This window comes from Archocentrus centrarchus, unplaced genomic scaffold (genome assembly GCF_007364275.1).
Source record: "Archocentrus centrarchus isolate MPI-CPG fArcCen1 unplaced genomic scaffold, fArcCen1 scaffold_29_ctg1, whole genome shotgun sequence".
NCBI classification, from domain to species: Eukaryota; Metazoa; Chordata; class Actinopteri; order Cichliformes; family Cichlidae; genus Archocentrus; species Archocentrus centrarchus.
The window spans coordinates 1,109,995-1,129,689 of record NW_022060258.1 but is presented as its reverse complement, the minus strand read 5'-3'; the positions used below and the strand labels follow the sequence as shown (position 1 = coordinate 1,129,689).

The 19,695-nt window shown below is 42.2% G+C and overlaps 1 protein-coding gene across 1 annotated transcript in view; it reads left to right on the top strand.

Moving 5' to 3' along the window:
• LOC115776234 (receptor-type tyrosine-protein phosphatase gamma-like) overlaps window positions 1-19,695 on the top strand; it is a 462,780-nt gene that overhangs the window by 370,374 nt on the left and 72,711 nt on the right. The window contains exons 5-6 of the mRNA XM_030723842.1: window positions 2,914-3,009; window positions 11,057-11,123. Of these exons, the coding sequence (XP_030579702.1) occupies window positions 2,914-3,009; window positions 11,057-11,123 (163 nt within the window). The remainder of the gene's footprint in view (window positions 1-2,913; window positions 3,010-11,056; window positions 11,124-19,695) is intronic.

Sequence of the window (19,695 nt, the reverse complement as noted above, 5' to 3'; positions counted from 1 at the left end):
GTAAACTCATATTAAAAGCCAACGTAGGCAGAATAAAACTAACTGCACAATGAAACACAGCAGCAAGGAGACAGGACAGCAGCCGCTCCAGTCAGCTGGGACTATCGTGAGGTATTGTGACTCCAAATGAGTCAGCCGAGTGGTGGTACACCTAACAAATGTGGAGTTAGAGTTGAAGCAAATCTACAGCAAAGCTCAAAATATTATGATTCTAAAAGCCACCTACGTACTTCAAGAGTCTCGTGCACATATGAGGAAGGAGGGAAAGAGAGACCCAGGCAGCTAATCAGCATTCACCTACAAACACATTAGCATCAGCTTCAGAAATGTGCATCATGACGCAGGAAGAGAGGACACTTATCACGACGGGACGCCCACTTTTTGTGGCTGAGAGAGGGGATAGAGACAAGACAAGACATGCTGTCCTACCTTGGGAGAGCTGAGAGTAGCAGTGCAGAGCATGTAGAGAGGTACATCAGCAGGCATTGATGGAATCCCTCCGGAAGTCTATGTAATTTTTGGAAACAGTTGGGCCTTTCAATTAGAAAGGATAGGTTTTCAAGGGATGTTAACACTGCCCTAATCTCCTTACTCCTGAAAAAGGATAAGAACCCTACAGAATGCTCTAGCTATCGTCCTCTTAGTCTTTTGAATTCTGACTTGAAGATCTTTGCTAAGCTTCTTGCCTTCTGTCTGGAGCCCCACATGCCATCTTTAGTGAGTTCTGACCAAACAGGCTTCATGAAATCAAGACTGGCAGCGGATAATGTCAGGCGCCTTCTTCACATTGCACATGCTACAACAAGCAGTAAGACCCTAATTTCATTGCTCTCCTTTGATGTAATGGAATTGACAGACTGGAGTGGTCCTATCTTTGGTCTGTATTGGAGGGAATAGGCTGTGGCACCACTTTTATAACTATGGTTACAGTATTATTTTCAAATCCCTCAGCTTGGTAATAACTGGTCAAACACTCTCTTCCTTTTTCATGGGGTGGCTGTGGCTCAGGAGGTAGAACAGCTCATCTACTAATCAAAAGGTTGGTTGTTTGATTCCTGGCTGCTCCAGTCTACAATACTAAGATACTAAACCCCAAGTTGCTCTCCGATGCAACTGTCAGAGTGTGAATGTTAGACAGAAAGCACTTTGATAACAGTGCTTGTATGAATGAATGGGTAAATGCAAGTATGCTGTTGTATCAGCTATAGTAGAAAAGTGCTATGTAAGAACTAGTCCATCTACCATTCCTTATTTCCAGGTCCTCACACCAGGGTTGTCCATTGAGCCCTGCACTTTTTGTCCTCTCCCTTGAGCCTCTAGCTCAAGCTATCAGCCAGTCCAACATGGTCTCACCTATATGTATTCGTGATACACAACATTAGCTTTCACTGTACACAGATGATGTGCTGGGGTTCTTAGAAAATTCTACTTAATCTGTGCCTCAGCTTTTGTCCATCTGTGAGGAGTTTGGGCAGTTATAAGGATTCAAAATTAACTGGTCCAAATCTGCATTCCTACATTTTAATGACTCAGCTAAAAAAAAAAAAATCAGTTGTCTCTCTTAATGTTCCCACAGTTGAGCAATTCAAATATATGGGAATTGAGATTTTCCCCAATGTAAACCATTGTTTCACATAAATACTCGGCTGTCTTAACCAATGTTTGGAAGGATACAGATAGATGGATGGGCCTTCCTATGTCCATTCAAACTCTGTTTTTGTCAAGTCCTGGGCCCTTTCCTTTTTGGATGTAGTATATATGGAGTTTCCTTCAGAGGACTTGACTCTAGCCTTTCCACTTTAATCTGTTAAGATGTATAGTCCCTTCTGTCTTGTCTATGTCCGTCTGTGCTTACATCTTTGTTTCTATATTTATGCATGGTATGTTTTACCCCTGATAATTCATGCATTTGTTTATTTTATTTACAGTTTTTATATTTTTTCTCCTTTCATTACATTGTATGCTAAGACGTGTTCCTATGTCTTAGCAGATTGTGAGCTCACAAAAGATTGCCATATGATTGTGGTTTTGTGTTTTGTATGGTCTTAATGAAATACAATAAAAACTTGATCGCAAAAACAATGTGACCAAAGTTGTGATGAAATCTTGCTTCAGAAAAAACTTCTAATATTATTACCTACTTTAGTACAACAAAGCAAATCTTGCTTAGTATTCTGACAATTTTTTAGAGGTGTAACTGTTCAGAAGACACAGTTTGGTGAACCAAACCAGAAATGGCTCATAGAATTATTGTATCAGAAAAAAAATAAATAAATAAATAAAGTTTAATCCTCTGTATCCTCTATTTTAATAGTACACACTTAGGAATAAATCAGATATAAAAACAGATGTGGTAATTAAATATTTTACAATATTTTATGTTTTTAGTCCCAAGTCACCTCAAATGCTCTGGCCGGCGTTTATCTGGTGAGTATAAGGTGTAATATTACTGTCTAACTCACGAAGTGTCCACATCTATTTACTCTGGAGGAGCCTGTAAAACTTTGTGAAAGAGTCAGAAATGAGCTGATGAGTCAGTGAAGATAGTGTTTGAGTATGAATGAAGTCAAATTTTGAGACCAGTGAGTTCTTTTATAGGTGTATACAGGGGAAATGGAATGGCAGCATTATAGTGCTTTTTCCGTCTTACCAACAAATCAAAATGCTTTATAAAACACATTCATCCATATGGCACTTTTCTGAAACACATTACTGATATATCCAGGGCATCTTTGGGGTTCTGTACACCTACCTCTTAACACATGAACTGGAAAAAATCTAGCTGTTTGATAAGCTGCTATACCTCCTGAGCCACTGCAGACACCTTGTCATCTACATAAATTGAAATGGTTTGATGTTTTTCTTGTTTTAAATCTGTCCCACAAACTAATGCAGTTTTTCTGTCTTTCACAGATGCAGGTCTACATGTACAACTCAGATGACTTTGATAGTCTCAGTACAGCACTCAGAGAGAAGAGGATCATTGCAGCCATGGCTGTTTTTTTTCAGGTACGAAAGGTTGTATACTCGATTAACCCCTTAACTGGCAGCAAATAAAATCACCTGAAACAACTACATAACACCCTCTGGTTATTATTGGCTCTGAACAACCCATTTCATAGCCTATTAATCGGCTGCGTCTGGTCCGCGGGCCGAATGAAGTGCATTTATATGGCAGGCTAGACCCGCCCATTTTGACTGACACCTCATTCGGCCAATCATGTTAAGAAATGGGTTTCCCAGAGCCAATAATACTCAGAGGGCGTCACGTAGCTTTGTCAGGTGATTTGGTGCAGCCAGTTACATGATTGGCCGAATGACGTGTCAATAAAAATGGGAGGGTCTAGCCTGCCATATAAAAGGGACTACAAACGGCCCGTCACCGGGCCCTTGCCAGTTAAGGGGCTACAAGATGAGATAGAGTCCAGTTGTGCATGGTCTTTCTTTGGTGGATTGGGAATTTATGGTTCATGGGTAACTCACTGTAAAAATAAACTTCTGTCTATAGTGACATATCAGAGCTTGTTGAGACAAAAACATAATGGAAAGTATTACAGTTCTGGAAGATTAAACCAAAGAAGGTTTAATTTGCAGTTGTTTCACAAGTTATTGTGTGACTGAATATAGATACACCAATCAAAATTAGATTAGTCAGGCCATACAACTCTGGGAAGATTGAGTTTAAAGAGGTATTATTATTATTAGTTTTTTGAGTTAGTTTGTACTAAATTTGAGTCCAGTGTAATTTTTTCCACATTGGTTATATACCTATGGTTTAAAAACAAAGAGAGAACATGAGATTAGAATGAAGCCTCCGTTTAGTAGGAAGTTAGGTGACAATTATCTTCAAGTGGGTTATTATTTTCATTGTGCATTTTCCTTGTATTTTGATTTGGACACTAAACATTCTGACTTTGTGAGTATTGAGATGGTGTGACCTTACAAGCTGTAATGCTGGTAGATCAAAGTCCAGCCACCAATAAAGTTCTGGGCTGGTGAGTGGAGCTTTGAGTGGACTGAGATCAGTCTTATTTCTCTCCAATGGCAGGAATAAAAAAGTTAAGTTGAAGCCATCAATTATTTAAGTAGTCTTTTATGTGGTCCATTAATCCCCAGTTAATTTTTCCTGCGGTCACTTTATTTCTTTTACTCTGTTTATGTCTCTTGCTTTATATAGTGTAGACATATTAAGTGTTATATCTATATGATGAAGTGTTCAAAAACTAATACAAATAAATGTGATGGTGGAATGTTATGAAAGAAATAAAAAAAAAAAAAACAGGACTGAATGACCACAGGTCTGTCACTATGACATCTGTGGTTATGAAGACAGTTTGCTTACTGGGCAAAGAGCTCTGCTGTTATATGGGACTGCACTACATCCTACAAAACCTTGACCATGCAGGGACATGCAAGGATCCTGTTAATAGACTTGGCCTTGACATTCAACACTGAAATGCTCTCCATCAAACTCTCACTGTGTCTCCTGCCACTGGATCACCAGTTTCCTGACAGACGGGAAATAGCAGGATAGGATGCTGAGTCAGCTCTGGAGTCAGCACAAGTGCTTCTCAGGGTGGTGTACTCTCCCCACTGCTCTTCATGAGTTACTGCACCTCCAAGGACCCAGCTGAAATATGCTGATTGTATTAAGGTCAGTGGACTCATTGGTTCTCTGACCAACAATGGTGATTAGCCCGCATATTGGCAGGAGGTCAGCAAGACAAAAGAGATGATGGTTGACTTCCAGAGGAATAGAACTGTGACTGAGCATATTAATATCATGAAGGAGGGTGTGGAAATGGTGGACAGCTACAAGTACTTGGGCATTCATTTGAATGACAGACTGGACTGGAGGACCAACAGTGTTGCTGTGTATAGGAAGGGGATGAGCAGACTCTACTTTCTAAGGAAGCTCAGATCCTTTAATGTGTGCAGCAAGATGTTGGAGATACTCTACCAGTCTGTGATAGCAAGTGCCATCTACTTTGCTGTTGTCTGCTGGCATCAGTGCCAGACATGCCAGCAGGATCAACAAACTGATTCGCAAGGCTGGAACCATCATAGGGGAGAATTTAGAGATGTTTGAGTCAGTGAGGGAGAGGAGGTCACTGAACAAACTGCTTTCCATTATGGACAACCCATCTCACTCACTCCACTCCACACTACTGAGGCAGCAGAGCTCCTTCGCCCTCAGACTGATTCAACCTCACTGCCATAAAGAATGCTTCAGGAAATCAGTCCTACCATTCTCAATAAAACTGTCAGGACAGAAAATCCCACACACAAATTTTTGTATCATATCATCTTGCTGCCATCTTCCAGATTCTTTGTGCACATATTCTGATTCATAGTGTATATATTACATATTTATCATTGCAATTTGCACTACTCTCTTGTACAATGTCAGCATTAATATAACTCCTCTAACTCTTTTTTCTATCTATTTTTGTTTCTATACGTATAGTTTTGCACCCATTGTTGGCACTCTCACTTTGATGTTTAGCTACTGTAGATTGTACTATTTTTCTTGCTGCTGAAACACAATAATTTCCCTCATGGGATCAATAAAGTATCTATCTATCTATCTATCTACAAAGTCAAAAAATGATGTCATGCAACATTAAAAATGTAAATTGAACCAATGTCATGATAGCATCTGTGACTACTGATAATATCGGTAACATCAGTTCAACTTTCATTTTGGAGCAATTTTTCATCTATGACTACACATCAGGAAATGACCATCATTTTGTCCCACTCTTCTTTGCAGGATTTCTTTTTTAATTCAGCCACACTGGAGGGTTTAACTTATCAATCAAAAAGAGCTTTTGTCAGTTTGACCATTCAGACATTTTGCACTGCAAATCACTAAAACTATTCCCAGCAAACATATCTTTGTTCATGCTTTTCTATTTAATATAGTAAATCCATACAATTTAAAAGACAATGAAATGAAGAAAAAATATTTTTTGCGCACAAACTTCCACATACTACAGTTCCAAAAGTAGATGTGCATGTTATGACTGATACTGGGAGAACCTAATTTTTCATTTATTGTTTGCTGGGATGCTGTTTGTTCAGTCCTACATTTTTGCTATAAATTTCTTTGAACTTTAATATTGTTCAAAAGTTTTGACCCACAATCACTTCTTTATATTTTGCATAGAAGAAGCCTTTCACCTACTGTAATTTTTAAAGAACTCTCCAGGGTTTATGAAGGTCAAAATTGTTCTTTGGACATTGTCTGCTTTTAAATTCATTTTCAATCCAGTCCATGTACATGAAAAGGTACATTGTTGTGGGATTTATTGGGAAAGTTGTTGATGACACTTTGCTTAGGAAGACCATCAGGACTTTTCCCAACCAGAAGCCATGGGTGGATCAATCTGTCTGTGATGCTCTGGGGTACCGCACCACTGCCTACAATTCCGGCCTCACCTCTGGGAACATGGAAGACTACAAGGCTGCCTAATACAATGTCTGCAGAGTGGTGAAAGAGGCAAAACATTTGCTACGGCTGCAGACTGGAACAACAACAACTACAACAGTCTGACTCCAGGGGACTGTGGCAGGGACTACACACCATCATGGACTACAAAGCACCACACACACCCCCGGTGAGTGTCGGTGCTTCTCTGGCTAATGAACTTAACAACTTCTTTGCACGCTTCAAGTCGGGAAGCCGACAGCCCACTGTGCTCCCAGCCGGTGGGGCAGAGACGGAACGTGACGTGAGGAGGGTGTTTAGAAGTGTAAACACCAGGAAAGTGGCTGGACCAGATGGTATTAGTAGACTTGTCCTCAAGACCTGCACTGACCAGCTAGCACCTGTGTTTACAGCAATATTCAACCTTTCACTGAAACTGTGTGTGATTCCCACCTGCTTTAAAAAGTCCATTATAGTCCCTGTCCCAAAGAAACCACACCCCAGCAGCCCCAATGGCTTCAGGCCCATAGCGCTCACCTCTGTGCAGATGAAATGTTTTGAGAAACTCATTAAGACGTTCATCACCGCCTCATTGCCCGCCACCCTCAACCCACAACAATTCGCACAATTCCCAGACAGATCCACAGACGACACCAATTCAATTCAATTCAATTCAATTTTATTTATATAGCGCCAAATCACAACAAACAGTCGCCTCAAGGCGCTTTGTATTGTGGGTAAAGACCCTACAATAATACAGAGAAAACCCAACAGTCAAAACGACCCCCTATGAGCAGCACTTGGCGACAGTGGAAAGGAAAAACTCCCTTTTAACAGGAAGAAACCTCCAGCAGAACCAGGCTCAGGGAGGGGGGGTCATCTGCCGCGACCGATTGGGCTGAGGGGAGAGAAAAGACATAACCTTCCTTCTCTATAAGACCCTTTCCCACGCGGACACAGGTAAGGGGAACTATGTGAGAGCACTGTTTGTAGATTACAGCTCAGCATTCAACACCATAGTCCCCTCCATGTTGGTCTCTGAGCTGTTGGACCTGGGCCTGGGCCCATCCCTGTGCAGGTGGGTTTACAGCTTCCTCAATATATTTTATTGAGTTTTCTCTTTTAGGTCACAACAAACTTACAAACAACAAACTTATCATTGTAAACATGTACTTCTACACACTTACATTCACTCACACACTCATCATTCAAACCTGCATTTGTTTAGTTCCAAAAATATACAAAAATTCCTTTAGATCAAGACAAAGAAAATTAACAAGGCAATATGTAAATAGAAACCATAGTCAAGACCTCCGTCCGAGACTCCTCTTAATAAGTTCCGCCTTCAGTCCCTATGATCCTCATATATGGCTCCCAGAGGTTCTCAAAGTCTCGCTGTTTACCCTTGTAAACATGTTGTATGTTAATTTTTCCAGTCCAAGCGAGTTTGCAATTTCTTTCTTCCAGAGTCCCAGAGAGGGAGTGTCCATGCTCTTCCAGCATAATGCAATAGATCTTCTGGCTTGAAGAAGTCCATAATCTATCAATTTAGTTTTCGTCTGTGATTGTTTAAATTCCATTGGGTATATTCCTAGGACACAGATTTTAACCTCTAGTGGGACTTTCACCTTAAACAATTCAGATAGACACCCAATAACCCCCTTCCAAAACTTCTGGATTTCAAGACATTTCCACAGACAATGGAGAAGAGTGCCTTTTTCAAATAGGCATTTTGTGCAAGTATCTGGAATATCATTGGTCATATGATGAAGCTTAACATATCAATGTCGTATCTTTCAAGCCTTATTTACAGCTTTTACAAGGGTTTTAAAAAGAAATTTCGAACACTGTCCTAGGAGTTATTCACTGTGCTGCCATCTCGGATCTTGGTCACGCGACCCCCCCGGGTTTACAGCTTCCTGATCAACAGGTCACCTCACCTCATGCCCCCTCCCCCTCATCACTGTATCCTCACAGGGCTTTGTGCTCAGCCCTCTGCTGTACTTGCTGTACACCCATGACTGCGTGGCCATGTCAGAGTCTAATGTCATCATAAAGTTTGCTGACGACACTGCTGTTGTGGGACTGATCTCCAACAATGAAGAGACAGCCTACAGGAGGGAGGTCTCCCACCTGGAGAACTGGTGCCAGGAGAACAACTTCTACTTAATGTCAGCAAAACAAAGGAACTGATCGTGGACTTCAGCAGGAAGCAGCAGAGGGACTACCATCCACTTCTCATTAGTGGTGCTGAGGTGGAAAGAGTGGACACTTTCAAATAATTGGGAGTGAACATCTCATAGGACCTGTCCTGGACTCATCACATTAACATCACTGTGAAGAAGGCCAGACAGCGTCTCCTCAGGCAGCTGAGAGACTTCAAGCTTCCACTCAAGGTGCTCAGGAACTTTTACACCTGAACCATAGTGAGCATCATGTGTGGGAGCATCACCACCTGGATGGGAAACTGCAGTAAACAGGACTTCATGGCCCTTAAATGGGTGGTTTGTTCAGCTGAACGGACCATCAGAACCACCCTCCCCAACCTGCAGGACGTTTACACCAAGCACTGCAGGTTAAGGGCTCTGAAGATCCTTAAACCGCCCAACCACCCTGGACACTCTTTCTTCTTCCTGCTCCCATCAGGCTGGCATTACCGCTGCCTGAGGACTAAGACTGAAAGTCTGAAGAAGAGTTTTTACCCACACGCCATCTGTCTGCTCAAATCTGAGCCCTGAACAGCACTATTATTGCACAATGTAAATCATTACATTATTCTATGTGTAGTGTATAGTGTGAATTACATATTTTTATTCTTATTATTTATATGTTTTTTTGCTGCTTATTTTCAGCTGCAGGTACAAGATACATTTCACTGTGCATTGCATTGTGTAAAACTGTACATGTGACAAATAAATCTCATCTCATCTCATCTCATCTCATTGCCCCAAGCTAGCAAGAATGGTCAGCGTGTCAGAGTTTTCAGGAATGCCTCCTTGAAACTGTTTTCTGCCTGCTCCCACCCAAATAACTAAATAGGCATATTCTAGCTTGTCAGATCATTCCATCAGGTGGAAATGACTTCTGCATATTTTTAAGCTACACTTTATTATGAATTCAGCATGATATCTCAAAGTTGATATCTTAGATGTCTTAACACCTGTTTTGTGAATATTCAAAAGGTAGCATACTTTTAAAAAATGGATTTTAACAGTCATATTCATTCAGAAATTTCTACAGACAATAGGGGAAATAGGGGGTGGCGGGTTGCTTCTTGTCTCCAGGAAGTGTTTTATTCCACGCCTGATCATTGCGCGGTGAAAGAGTTTCATTGTGATGCAAATGATGTGCGACAGCTGAAACACAAGTACTAAAATGAGAAAAACAGAAATCTTTCCTTTTAACGTGGTCCCACAGTTCAAGAAAATACAAATATTGTCTGTATGGCCAGGTCACATTCATCCGACCTGGCCGTCATTGATACTCAACAAACTTCACTATTCTGCGTCCTGCTACGCAGAAGCGAGAAGACAAACAAACGTACTTCTGCAAACACTGAGCATGCTCGCTAAGTGGCGTTATTGGGTCCTCTAATGCGTATGCGGGACACTTTTAGGTTCATTTACGGTTCACACACAGATCAGATACAAGTCACATAGATTTGGAAATGTGAATGACCACGCAAAAAAAATTGGATTTCACAAAAAATTGAATTGGGTCACTTCAGGCTGCAGTGTGAACATAGCCTTGGACCATTAAGTCCTCAGATGACTAATTTTTGATTGGCCATAAAGTATGTGGTGTTTTTGGTGTTTTATACAGTAATTTGCTATTTTTTCACTGCTTTTTATGCTTTCTGTTTATTTCGAGTCTGCATGACAACAGTGATGCTCTAATTGAAGACAATGAAAAACCCATTCATATGACATCACATAGTTCAGATAAAGAAGGCCTTTGAGAGTTTGCTGATTGCTGCTGTTTGTTCTAAGTACACTGCTCATGATTTGTTGTTGCTGTTGTTGCCTCATCTTCTCTTTGCTTTCAGTGTTACAATTACTCCTTACACTCTGTCAAATTATCACTCTTTGGATTCAGCAACAGTTTCACATTGAATTTAAAGAAAGCTATTCTACCACAGCATGTTGCTCCACATGTTTGATTTGGCCGGGTTTTACACTGGATAGCCTTCCTGACTCAACTCCAAAGGGGATTTGTGTCTCTGGCTAGACTTAAACCAACAGCCTTTCACTAGCCAAGCAAATGTGTTAACCATTACATTATTGGTGGCACCAGTTTCAGCTTGAATTAAACCAATAAATTAAAACCCATGCTAAAGCACACTTCACTATTGCTGTAGTGAAATTATTGATGTGCATCACTGCAAGAGCAGAGAATACAGCAGAAACTACCAAATACAAAAGTGTAAAACTGAATAAGGCTGTCCTAGCCTTATGAGGAAATTCATCCATTCAGGAAACAGAATTAGAATTTCCTATCATAAACCTACCTATGTTTTTTTTATTATTATTTTTACACATTTAAATGTATAATTTATTAGTCTATGGTTTCAATATTAGCCTATATGACTTAATAAATACAGCAATTATTTTCTTTTTTCTTTCTTAGGTGGGAGGAAAGGACAATCCTGCTGTTGACCCCATAATCCATGGTCTGAAGGGTGTAGTCCATCATGGTGAGTGGCAGGCCCGGTTAGTGATGAGAGAACTAGAACATCAGGAGTTTAGATGTTCTGAATGTATATATTTTGTAAAGCATATTCTTCAGGTTCTCTGGTACATTGTCGAAGAAAAAAACCTGACTCCAGACCCTGGTTTCCTTGAGTTTGCTGTAGTGGTGTATTTATTAAAGTATACGGTATACGATGGGTTTACAAACACAGAGGGTGGGTCTGAGTAGGTAAACCAACCCAGAGCTATCTACAAGAATGATATTTATACAGGAGACTACAAGGGAGAGTGGGGAGGTGACAGAAACTGGAGGAAGGGTTGCTAAATACATACAAGGAACCAAAGTAAGACATCAAAGGGTCACAGAGGTGCCAGGCTACTACAACAGCAAGAAAACAAAAGAGACTGAATGGTAATGGGAACAGGAGGTCACTCTCCAGGAGATGGGCAGCATCTTGGTGACAGTCAAAGGTATCACACAAGGGTGCCGTTTACACGAAGCCGTTTTCACTGGAAACGGTGTCGTGTTGATGCGTTTCAGCCTTTCGTTTACACGATGGCGTTTCAGAAACGATCCGCGTTTACACGAGGACATGTGAAACGATGAAAACGATGTAGTTCCCATGCCAGGCCACAAGTTGGCGTTGGTTTTCTCTTTGCAAAGTTTGTTTACGCAAGACGCGCATGCGTGGAGTGACACAGTAGGTAGTGCGGCAAATTGTTCATTACTTACAAAACGGCCAATGTGAGAGGTTTTGTGTGGACCGATGATGAGGTTGGATCGCTGCTGCACACAACGCTGAATTACAAAATGGTAAAAACACAGGAAAAGCATAAGAAGCACTCGTGAATCCGCGAGTACTGTTTATCAGTTTGCACGTGCGCGAAAAACTGGCCGTCGCAACCATAGTGCGCATGTGCGAGTCGAGCGTTTTCAAATCACCCCGGTTTCAAGTGTTTACACGAAAACGCAAGCCGGTGCGTTTCTGAAACGCTCCACTCTGGACCCCGTTTCTGAAACACATCGTTTTCACTCTGTTGTCGTGTAAACAGAAGGGCGAAACGCATCAAAACGACACCGTTGTCGTGTAAACGCAAGGCCGAAACGCATCAAAACGACACCGTTTCAAAATGAAAACGGTCTCGTGTAAACGGCACCAAGATCAAATGGTCACAGGAACAGGACCAGGTATTCACACTTCAGAAATGTGGGAAGCTTCCTGGTGGCCTCCAGGGGCTATTTACATTAACGCCTTCATAACATGGTGCAGCCTTGTCTTTATTAGCAACAATTAATTCAGCAACATGCAGCTAAAATTATATTGTTCCTTATTAGGCAAACAAAAAAGGCTGAGTTCATGTTTTTTGGGGGGAGGGGTACTGAACATGTCTGAGAAGTCAGAAATTGATCAAGCATAGCATTTAACCAGTAAAACTTTTTTTTTCTTGTTCAGACTTGCAAAATCAATCCTTGTAGTTTGACACGTGTGTGGGGGGGGGTGAGCGACATTGAATCACAGAAGTCCAAATTTTGTTGAATTAATATGGAGAATGTAAAGCATTAAATTATGCCAAGCCAAGCCAAGTTTATTTATAAAGCACTTTAAAAACAGCAACCACTGACCAAAGTGCTGTACATAAAACACAATTGGACAAGAGAAAATTAAAAAAGATAAAAGATTTAAAAATTTACACACAAATAAACAACTATACAATGCATAATTTATCCTAACAATAAATTAATAAAATAATACACACCAATAAAACAACTATAAAATGCATAATTTAACCTAACAATAAATCAATAACATAATACACACAAATAAAACCAATAATAAATAGCATAATTTATCCTAGAAATAAATAAAATACAAATTTCAATAGACAGCCGCTCCTATTAATCAAAGGCCAAACGAAACAAGTGGGTCTTAAGAGCAGACTTAAACGTGGCCAGTGAAGAGGCCTGTTTAATCTCTATTGGCAAAGTGTTCCAGAGTTTTGGACCTGCCACAGCAAAGGCTCTGTCTCCTCTGAGCCTCCGCTGTGTCCTCGGCACATCCAGAAAAAGCTGATCAGCTGATCTGAGTGACCGGGAAGGGGTATGTACGTGCAGCAACTCGGAAAGATAAGGTGGGCCAAGGCCATGAAGTGACTTAAAAACAAATAAAAGGATTTTAAAATGAACTCTAAAATACATGGGCAGCCAGTGCAGTGAGGATAAAACAGGGGTAATATGCTCTCTCTTTCGTGATCCCGTCAATAGGCGTGCAGCAGCATTTTGAACCAGTTGCAGACGGGCTAGAGCAGACTGGCTAACACCAACATATAAAGCATTGCAGTAATCCAGTCTAGTGGTAATAAAAGCATGGATCACAACTTCAAAATGCTTCTTCGATAGTATATTTTTTATTTTTGCCAGCTGCCTCAAATGAAAGAAGCTAGATCTCACCACTGTACTGATCTGATCCTCCAATTTAAAATTCTCGTCCATAATAAAACCCAAATTTGTGACAGATGGCTTTACATATTGTGATAATGACCCCACGTCCACGGGGGAAGATCCACCTGGGACACTAGGGCCAAAAACAACCAACTCTGTCTTTTTCTCATTAAAACTCAAGAAATTTAGAGCCATCCATGCTTTAATATCATCAAGACACTTAAACAGGGTCTGTAAAGAGTGGGTTTCCTTGCGTTTCAAAGGCATATAAATCTGAGTATCATCAGCATAGCAATGGAAAGCAATTTTATGCTTTCTAAGAATGCTTCCGAGGGGGAGCAAATACAATGAAAATAACAGAGGTCCTAAAATTGATCCCTGTGGTACTCCACATGTTAACGGAACAGAGGATGATTCAAACTCATTTAGATTTATGCAGAAAGACCTTTGGGTCAAGTAAGACTTAAGCCACTTCAAAACAGTGCCATCCAAACCAGCACAGTGCTCTAAACGAGAAATTAAAATATCATGGTCCACTGTGTCAAAAGCAGCCGTTAAATCTAAAAGCATTAAAATCACATGATCTCCTGTATCTGTAGTCAAAAGAATGTCATTAAACACCCTCAACAATACAGATTCTGTACTGTGGAGAGGTTTAAAACCAGATTGAAAGATCTCAAGAATATTATTTTTATCTAAAAAGGCTTTCAACTGGTTATAGACAACTTTCTCAAGTATTTTAGATAAAAAAGGGAGTTTAGAAATAGGCCTAAAATTAGATAACACAGTGGGGTCCAATCCAGGTTTTTTGATCAGTGGTTGAATTGAGGCATGTTTAAAAGATTTAGGAACAACGCCTAAGGATAAACTATTGTTGATAAGAGCCAGGACTAGCAGGCCTAAGGCAGCAATAGCCTCTTTAAAAAGTCGGGGTGGAATGGTATCTTTAGGAGATCCTGAGGGCTTCAGATGACTAACAGTCTCATACAGCAAAGACAACGTAATTGGCTCAAACTGGTACAAGGCAGTCGAGCAAGGAACCGAGACACACATTGTATCAACATGGCGCCCTCCGTGGCAGACGTGTTTGCGACGCGCTCCCTACACCAATTGTATTTGTTGTTTATTCTAGTGCTAGTTTGTGTGGCTAATATTCAGTGCTTGTACTCAAGGATCACGTACAGCAGAGAAACACTATTGGACATTGGAAAAGTTTCCCATGGGCTTAGCTTAGACCTTTTGGACCATAGCCTTCTTCTGTGTTTGGATCATGCCAGCTCCAGCCAGCAGGCCGTAACACCACGATCCCGCTCAGGCAGGCAGAGCAGCCGACAACGAGCGCATCCAAGACGGAAGCGTGGCAAGAGAGGAGGGCTACATGCTAAACTAAAGGCTAGAGCCACACGACCACCATTGCCTAGCCTTTTGGTAGCTAATGTCCGCTCTCTCGAAAACAAGATGGACGAGCTGAGAGCTAGGACAATAGCTCAGCGGGAGATCAGGGAGTGCTGTGCTCTGATCTTCACGGAAACCTGGATCACTGCAACTACGCCGGACTCGGCCATTCAACTACAGACCCACTCAGTGCACCGCGGAGACCGCACATCTGCCTCGGGTAAAAACAAAGGTGGCGGTGTATGTGTTTATGTCAACAAGCGATGGTGTGTGGACGTTCAGGTGGTGGAGAAACACTGTTGTACTGACATCGAAGTGTTGATGGTGAAGTGCAGACCCTTTTATTTACCGAGGGAGTTCAGTGCTGTGTTAATGCTGGCTGTTTATATCCCGCCGTGAGCCGATCGGACCACAGCGCTAGGAGTACTGCACGACATCATCAGCAAACATGAGACCGCCCACCCAGATGCTGTGTTTGTTGTTGCCGGGGATTTTAACAATTGCAGCCTCAGGACTGTTCTCCCTAAGTTCCATCAACATGTGAGCTTTCCCACAAGGAATAACAACATTCTGGATCACGTGTACAGCAATGTGAAGGATGCATACAAGGCTGTGCCCCGCCCACATTTTGGACAGTCCAACCATATTTCTGTGTTCCTCTATCCAAAGTACAGGCAGCTCCTCAAACAAGCCCCCCCAGCAATTAAAACCATTAAAGTTTGGAGTGAAGAGACTGATCTGCTGCTTCAGAACTGCTTTAATGCCACAAACTGGGATGTATTTATGAATGCTGCTCTGAGAGAGGACAGTTCTGTGGATTTAGAGGAATATGCATCAGTGGTTACCAGTTATATCAGCACATGCATTGATAATATTGTCCCCACCAAATGCTGCAAGATATATCCCAACCAGAAACCATGGATGAACTGTGAGGTACGCTCCATGCTGCATGCACGCTCAACTGCATTTGCCTCTGGTGACACGGAGGGCTACAGAAAGACCAGATATGACCTACGTAGATCCATCAGGGAAGCCAAGAGGCAGTACAGACTGAAGCTGGAGGGATATTACAAACACTCTGATTCCCGACGCATGTGGCAGGGCTTGCAACACATCACTGACTTTCAGCAGAGGAACAGCAGGATCACAGCCTGCAACAACGCCCTACCAGATGAGTTGAACCAGTTCTATGCTCGCTTTGACACCCTCAACTCCATCCAACGTAGAGAGATTCTACTACCGGAGGCAACACAGAGCTCTTCACCCACTGTAACATCGACTGAGGTGTGCAAGGCCCTGAGGAGGACCAACCCCCGAAAAGCACCTGGCCCCGACAACATCCCTGGCCGTGCTCTGAGGGTCTGCTCTTCAGAGCTGGCCGAGGTTTTTACAGATATTTTTAATTTGTCCCTCTCCCAATCATCTGTGCCCACATGCTTCAAGTCCACCACTATAGTGCCCCTCCCCAAGAAAACCAACACAACCTCTTTGAATGACTATCGTCCCATTGCACTCACTTCACTTGTAATGAAGTGCTTTGAGAGGATGGTCATGTCCCATATTAAAGGATCCATTCCGGACACATTAGATCCCCTGCAATTTGCATACCGTCAGAACCGTTCAACTGATGATGCTGTTAATGCAGCCATCCATACAGCCCTCTCACACCTTGAAAATAAGGACACTTATGTTCGAATGCAGTTTATAGACTACAGTTCAGCTTTCAACACTGTCATCCCAAGCAGGCTGGTTGAAAAGCTGTTCACCCTCGGAATACCACCCTCCCTCTGCCGCTGGGTCTTGGACTTCCTTACAGACAGACCTCAGGCAGTCAGAGTTGGTACCAGGACATCAGAAACAAAGACAGTGAGCATTGGGACCCCACAAGGCTGTGTGCTTAGTCCTCTCCTGTACACCCTCTTCACCTACGACTGCATCCCCTCCCAAAGCAACACCTCCATCGTCAAGTTTGCTGACGACACCACCGTCATTGGGCTGATTACTGGGGGAGAGGAAGCAGCTTACAGGGAAGAGGTGGCCCAGCTGGTGTCCTGGTGCCAGGAAAATAATCTCTCCTTAAATACAGAGAAGACTAAGGAGAGATTATTGACCCGAGGAAGAGAAGAGACCAGCATGCTCCATTATTCATCAACGGGACTCAGGTGGAGAGAGTGAAGACTTTCAAATTCCTTGGCACCCACATCAGTGAAGACCTCACCTGGACCTACAACACAGCACAGACTGTCAAGAAAGCTCAGCAGAGACTCTTCTTCTTAAGGAAACTGAGTAAATTTGGATTATCCCCTAAGCTCCTCAGCAACTTTTACAGATGCACTGTGGAGAGCATCCTGACAAACTCCATCACGGTGTGGTATGGAAACTGCACCAGTCAGGACAGGAAGGCTCTCCAGCGTGTCATCAAAACAGCACAATTCATCTGTGGAGCTGCCTTCCCATCACTACGGGACACTTATAATACCCGGGTAATAAAGAGGGCACACAACATCATCAAGGACCGCACCCACCCACAGCACACACTGTTCACACTCCTGCCGTCTGGCAGACGTTACAGGAGTGTAAAAGCAAGAACAACCAGACTAAAAAACAGTTTCTATCCACAGGCCATCAGGCTACTGAACCACTGACTGATTACCAAACTGTGATTACCTGCCTTTCTTTCATCTGTATATATCTGTATATATTGCACTTGCTTTATTATTTATTTATTTTTATTTTCTACTTTTACTTCCTAATATACTAGTTCTTAAATTTTATTTTAACTTAGTTGCTTATTTCAATTGTTTGTAAAGCAGTCGCAAGTAAGAATTTCATTGCTCAGCATAACCACAGTGTTTTGCGGTGTACATGACAATAAACTTCTTGAATCTTGAATGAAGGGTCAAAAGTTGGAGGTGATATGAGGGCCCTAACATTGTTTACTTTATCCACAAAGAACCTACAGAATTCCTCACATACCTAAGGTGAAGGCTCAATACCTGTATTCTGGGGGGCATTTAAAACATTATCAATAGTATTAAATAAAATACGAGGCTTGTGGCAATTTGACAAAATTATCCTTGATAGGTGCTCTCGTTTGGCATGTTTCACAACTACCTGGTAGTGATGCCAACAGTCTCTTAACATTTGAAAAGACACCTGTAATCTGTCTTTTTTCCATTTCCATTCAGCTTTCCGACAATCTCGTCTGGCAGCACGAGTTGTGTCATTTAACCAAGGCTCTAGCTTAATTTTAGGTTTCCTGAGCTTCAATGGGGCCACTTCATCTAATGCAGTCTGGCAGATAGAGAGAAGCCAGGAATTAATCATCTCTGTGTCTAAACATACAGACTCCGGAATTCCGCAGTTCTGTTCGATAATGGCGGAAAAACGGGCAGCAGTGAGCTGGTTTACAACACAACGACTACGTGCAGAAACACAAGATTTCATACGGCCACAAGGCACAGCAATGTCAAAAAGCACGGGCTTATGATCTGAAAAAACAGCATCATTTAACGACAAGTTAGAAATAGACAGACCATAGGATAAAACAAGGTCCAGAGTATGCCCACGTTCTTGAGTGGGCCCAGATACCCATTGCATAAAATTAAAAGAAGTAATCAAATTTAAAAAGTCCTTGACCAACGGTTTATCCGGACAACAAACATGTATGTTAAAATCACCAATAATAAGGACTTGGTCATATTTGAGCAAAATTTCTGCCAACAGTCCAGAAAATTCATTTAAAAAGTCCTTATTATATCCAGGCGGCCTGTAGATAATAACACATATCACAGGGTGAGAACGACCCAATTCAAATAAACTTACTTCAAAGCTGGAGACAGGTCATGATGGGAGCAGCAATTTACATTTATACATATTCCGATAAAACGTCGCTATTCCACCTCCACGGCCTGACGTCCGGGGACAATTTATATAGTCACACTCAGGCGGTAAAAGTTCAGATATGACACTGAAATCACCAACATTCACCCAAGTCTCTGTCACACAGAGAAAGTCCAGTCCATTTGAGGTGAAGAAATCCTTAAGAATAAAAGTTTTATTTGAAAGGGATCTAGCGTTCACCAGGCCAAACCTCACGGACACCGGCGGAGTCGGGACGTTAACACTGCAGACATCCTGGCGAAAGGTCCGCAGATTTCCCAGATCCACTCCCCGCCGCTTAGGACGGCAAAACCGCAGGCGGTAAGGGTGTGGCAGCAGGGCCGGTCCTTCAAAGTCAACAACAGGCGTCAACCAGGTGTACGCAGGGTCCCGAGAGCGCCAAAGAGAAAAGCAGTTATGAGGCACTCCATACACAGGGTACCACGAATATCTGTCAGTTTTCCCAGTATACTGTGCTAAATAGGCCTTCATCCTCACCAGCCTCCCACCACGTCTCCCACGGTAACGGGAACGTTTCCTCCGGAGAGGTGGACCCGAAGCGCACCTAAGAAACTCCGGAACTTCTGACAAAACCGGTGGCACGATTTCTTGGTTGCCGTAAGTAAACTTTGTTTCGGCCAAAATACGAAGATCCAAGAGAGTTTGGCGATCATAGACCAACAGAGCGCTGACACTGAATTTTTGTAAAAAACCCGTCAAAAAAAAGCACCAGTGCAAGCAGGCAAGGCAGTGACAGACGGCAGGCCAGGCATCTCGGCGCCATCTTGTCGCCGAGATGCCAAAGGCTTATGCTTTTAACGCGCAGAACAATCAATGTTCAAAGCTGCCCTGCAGTTTGT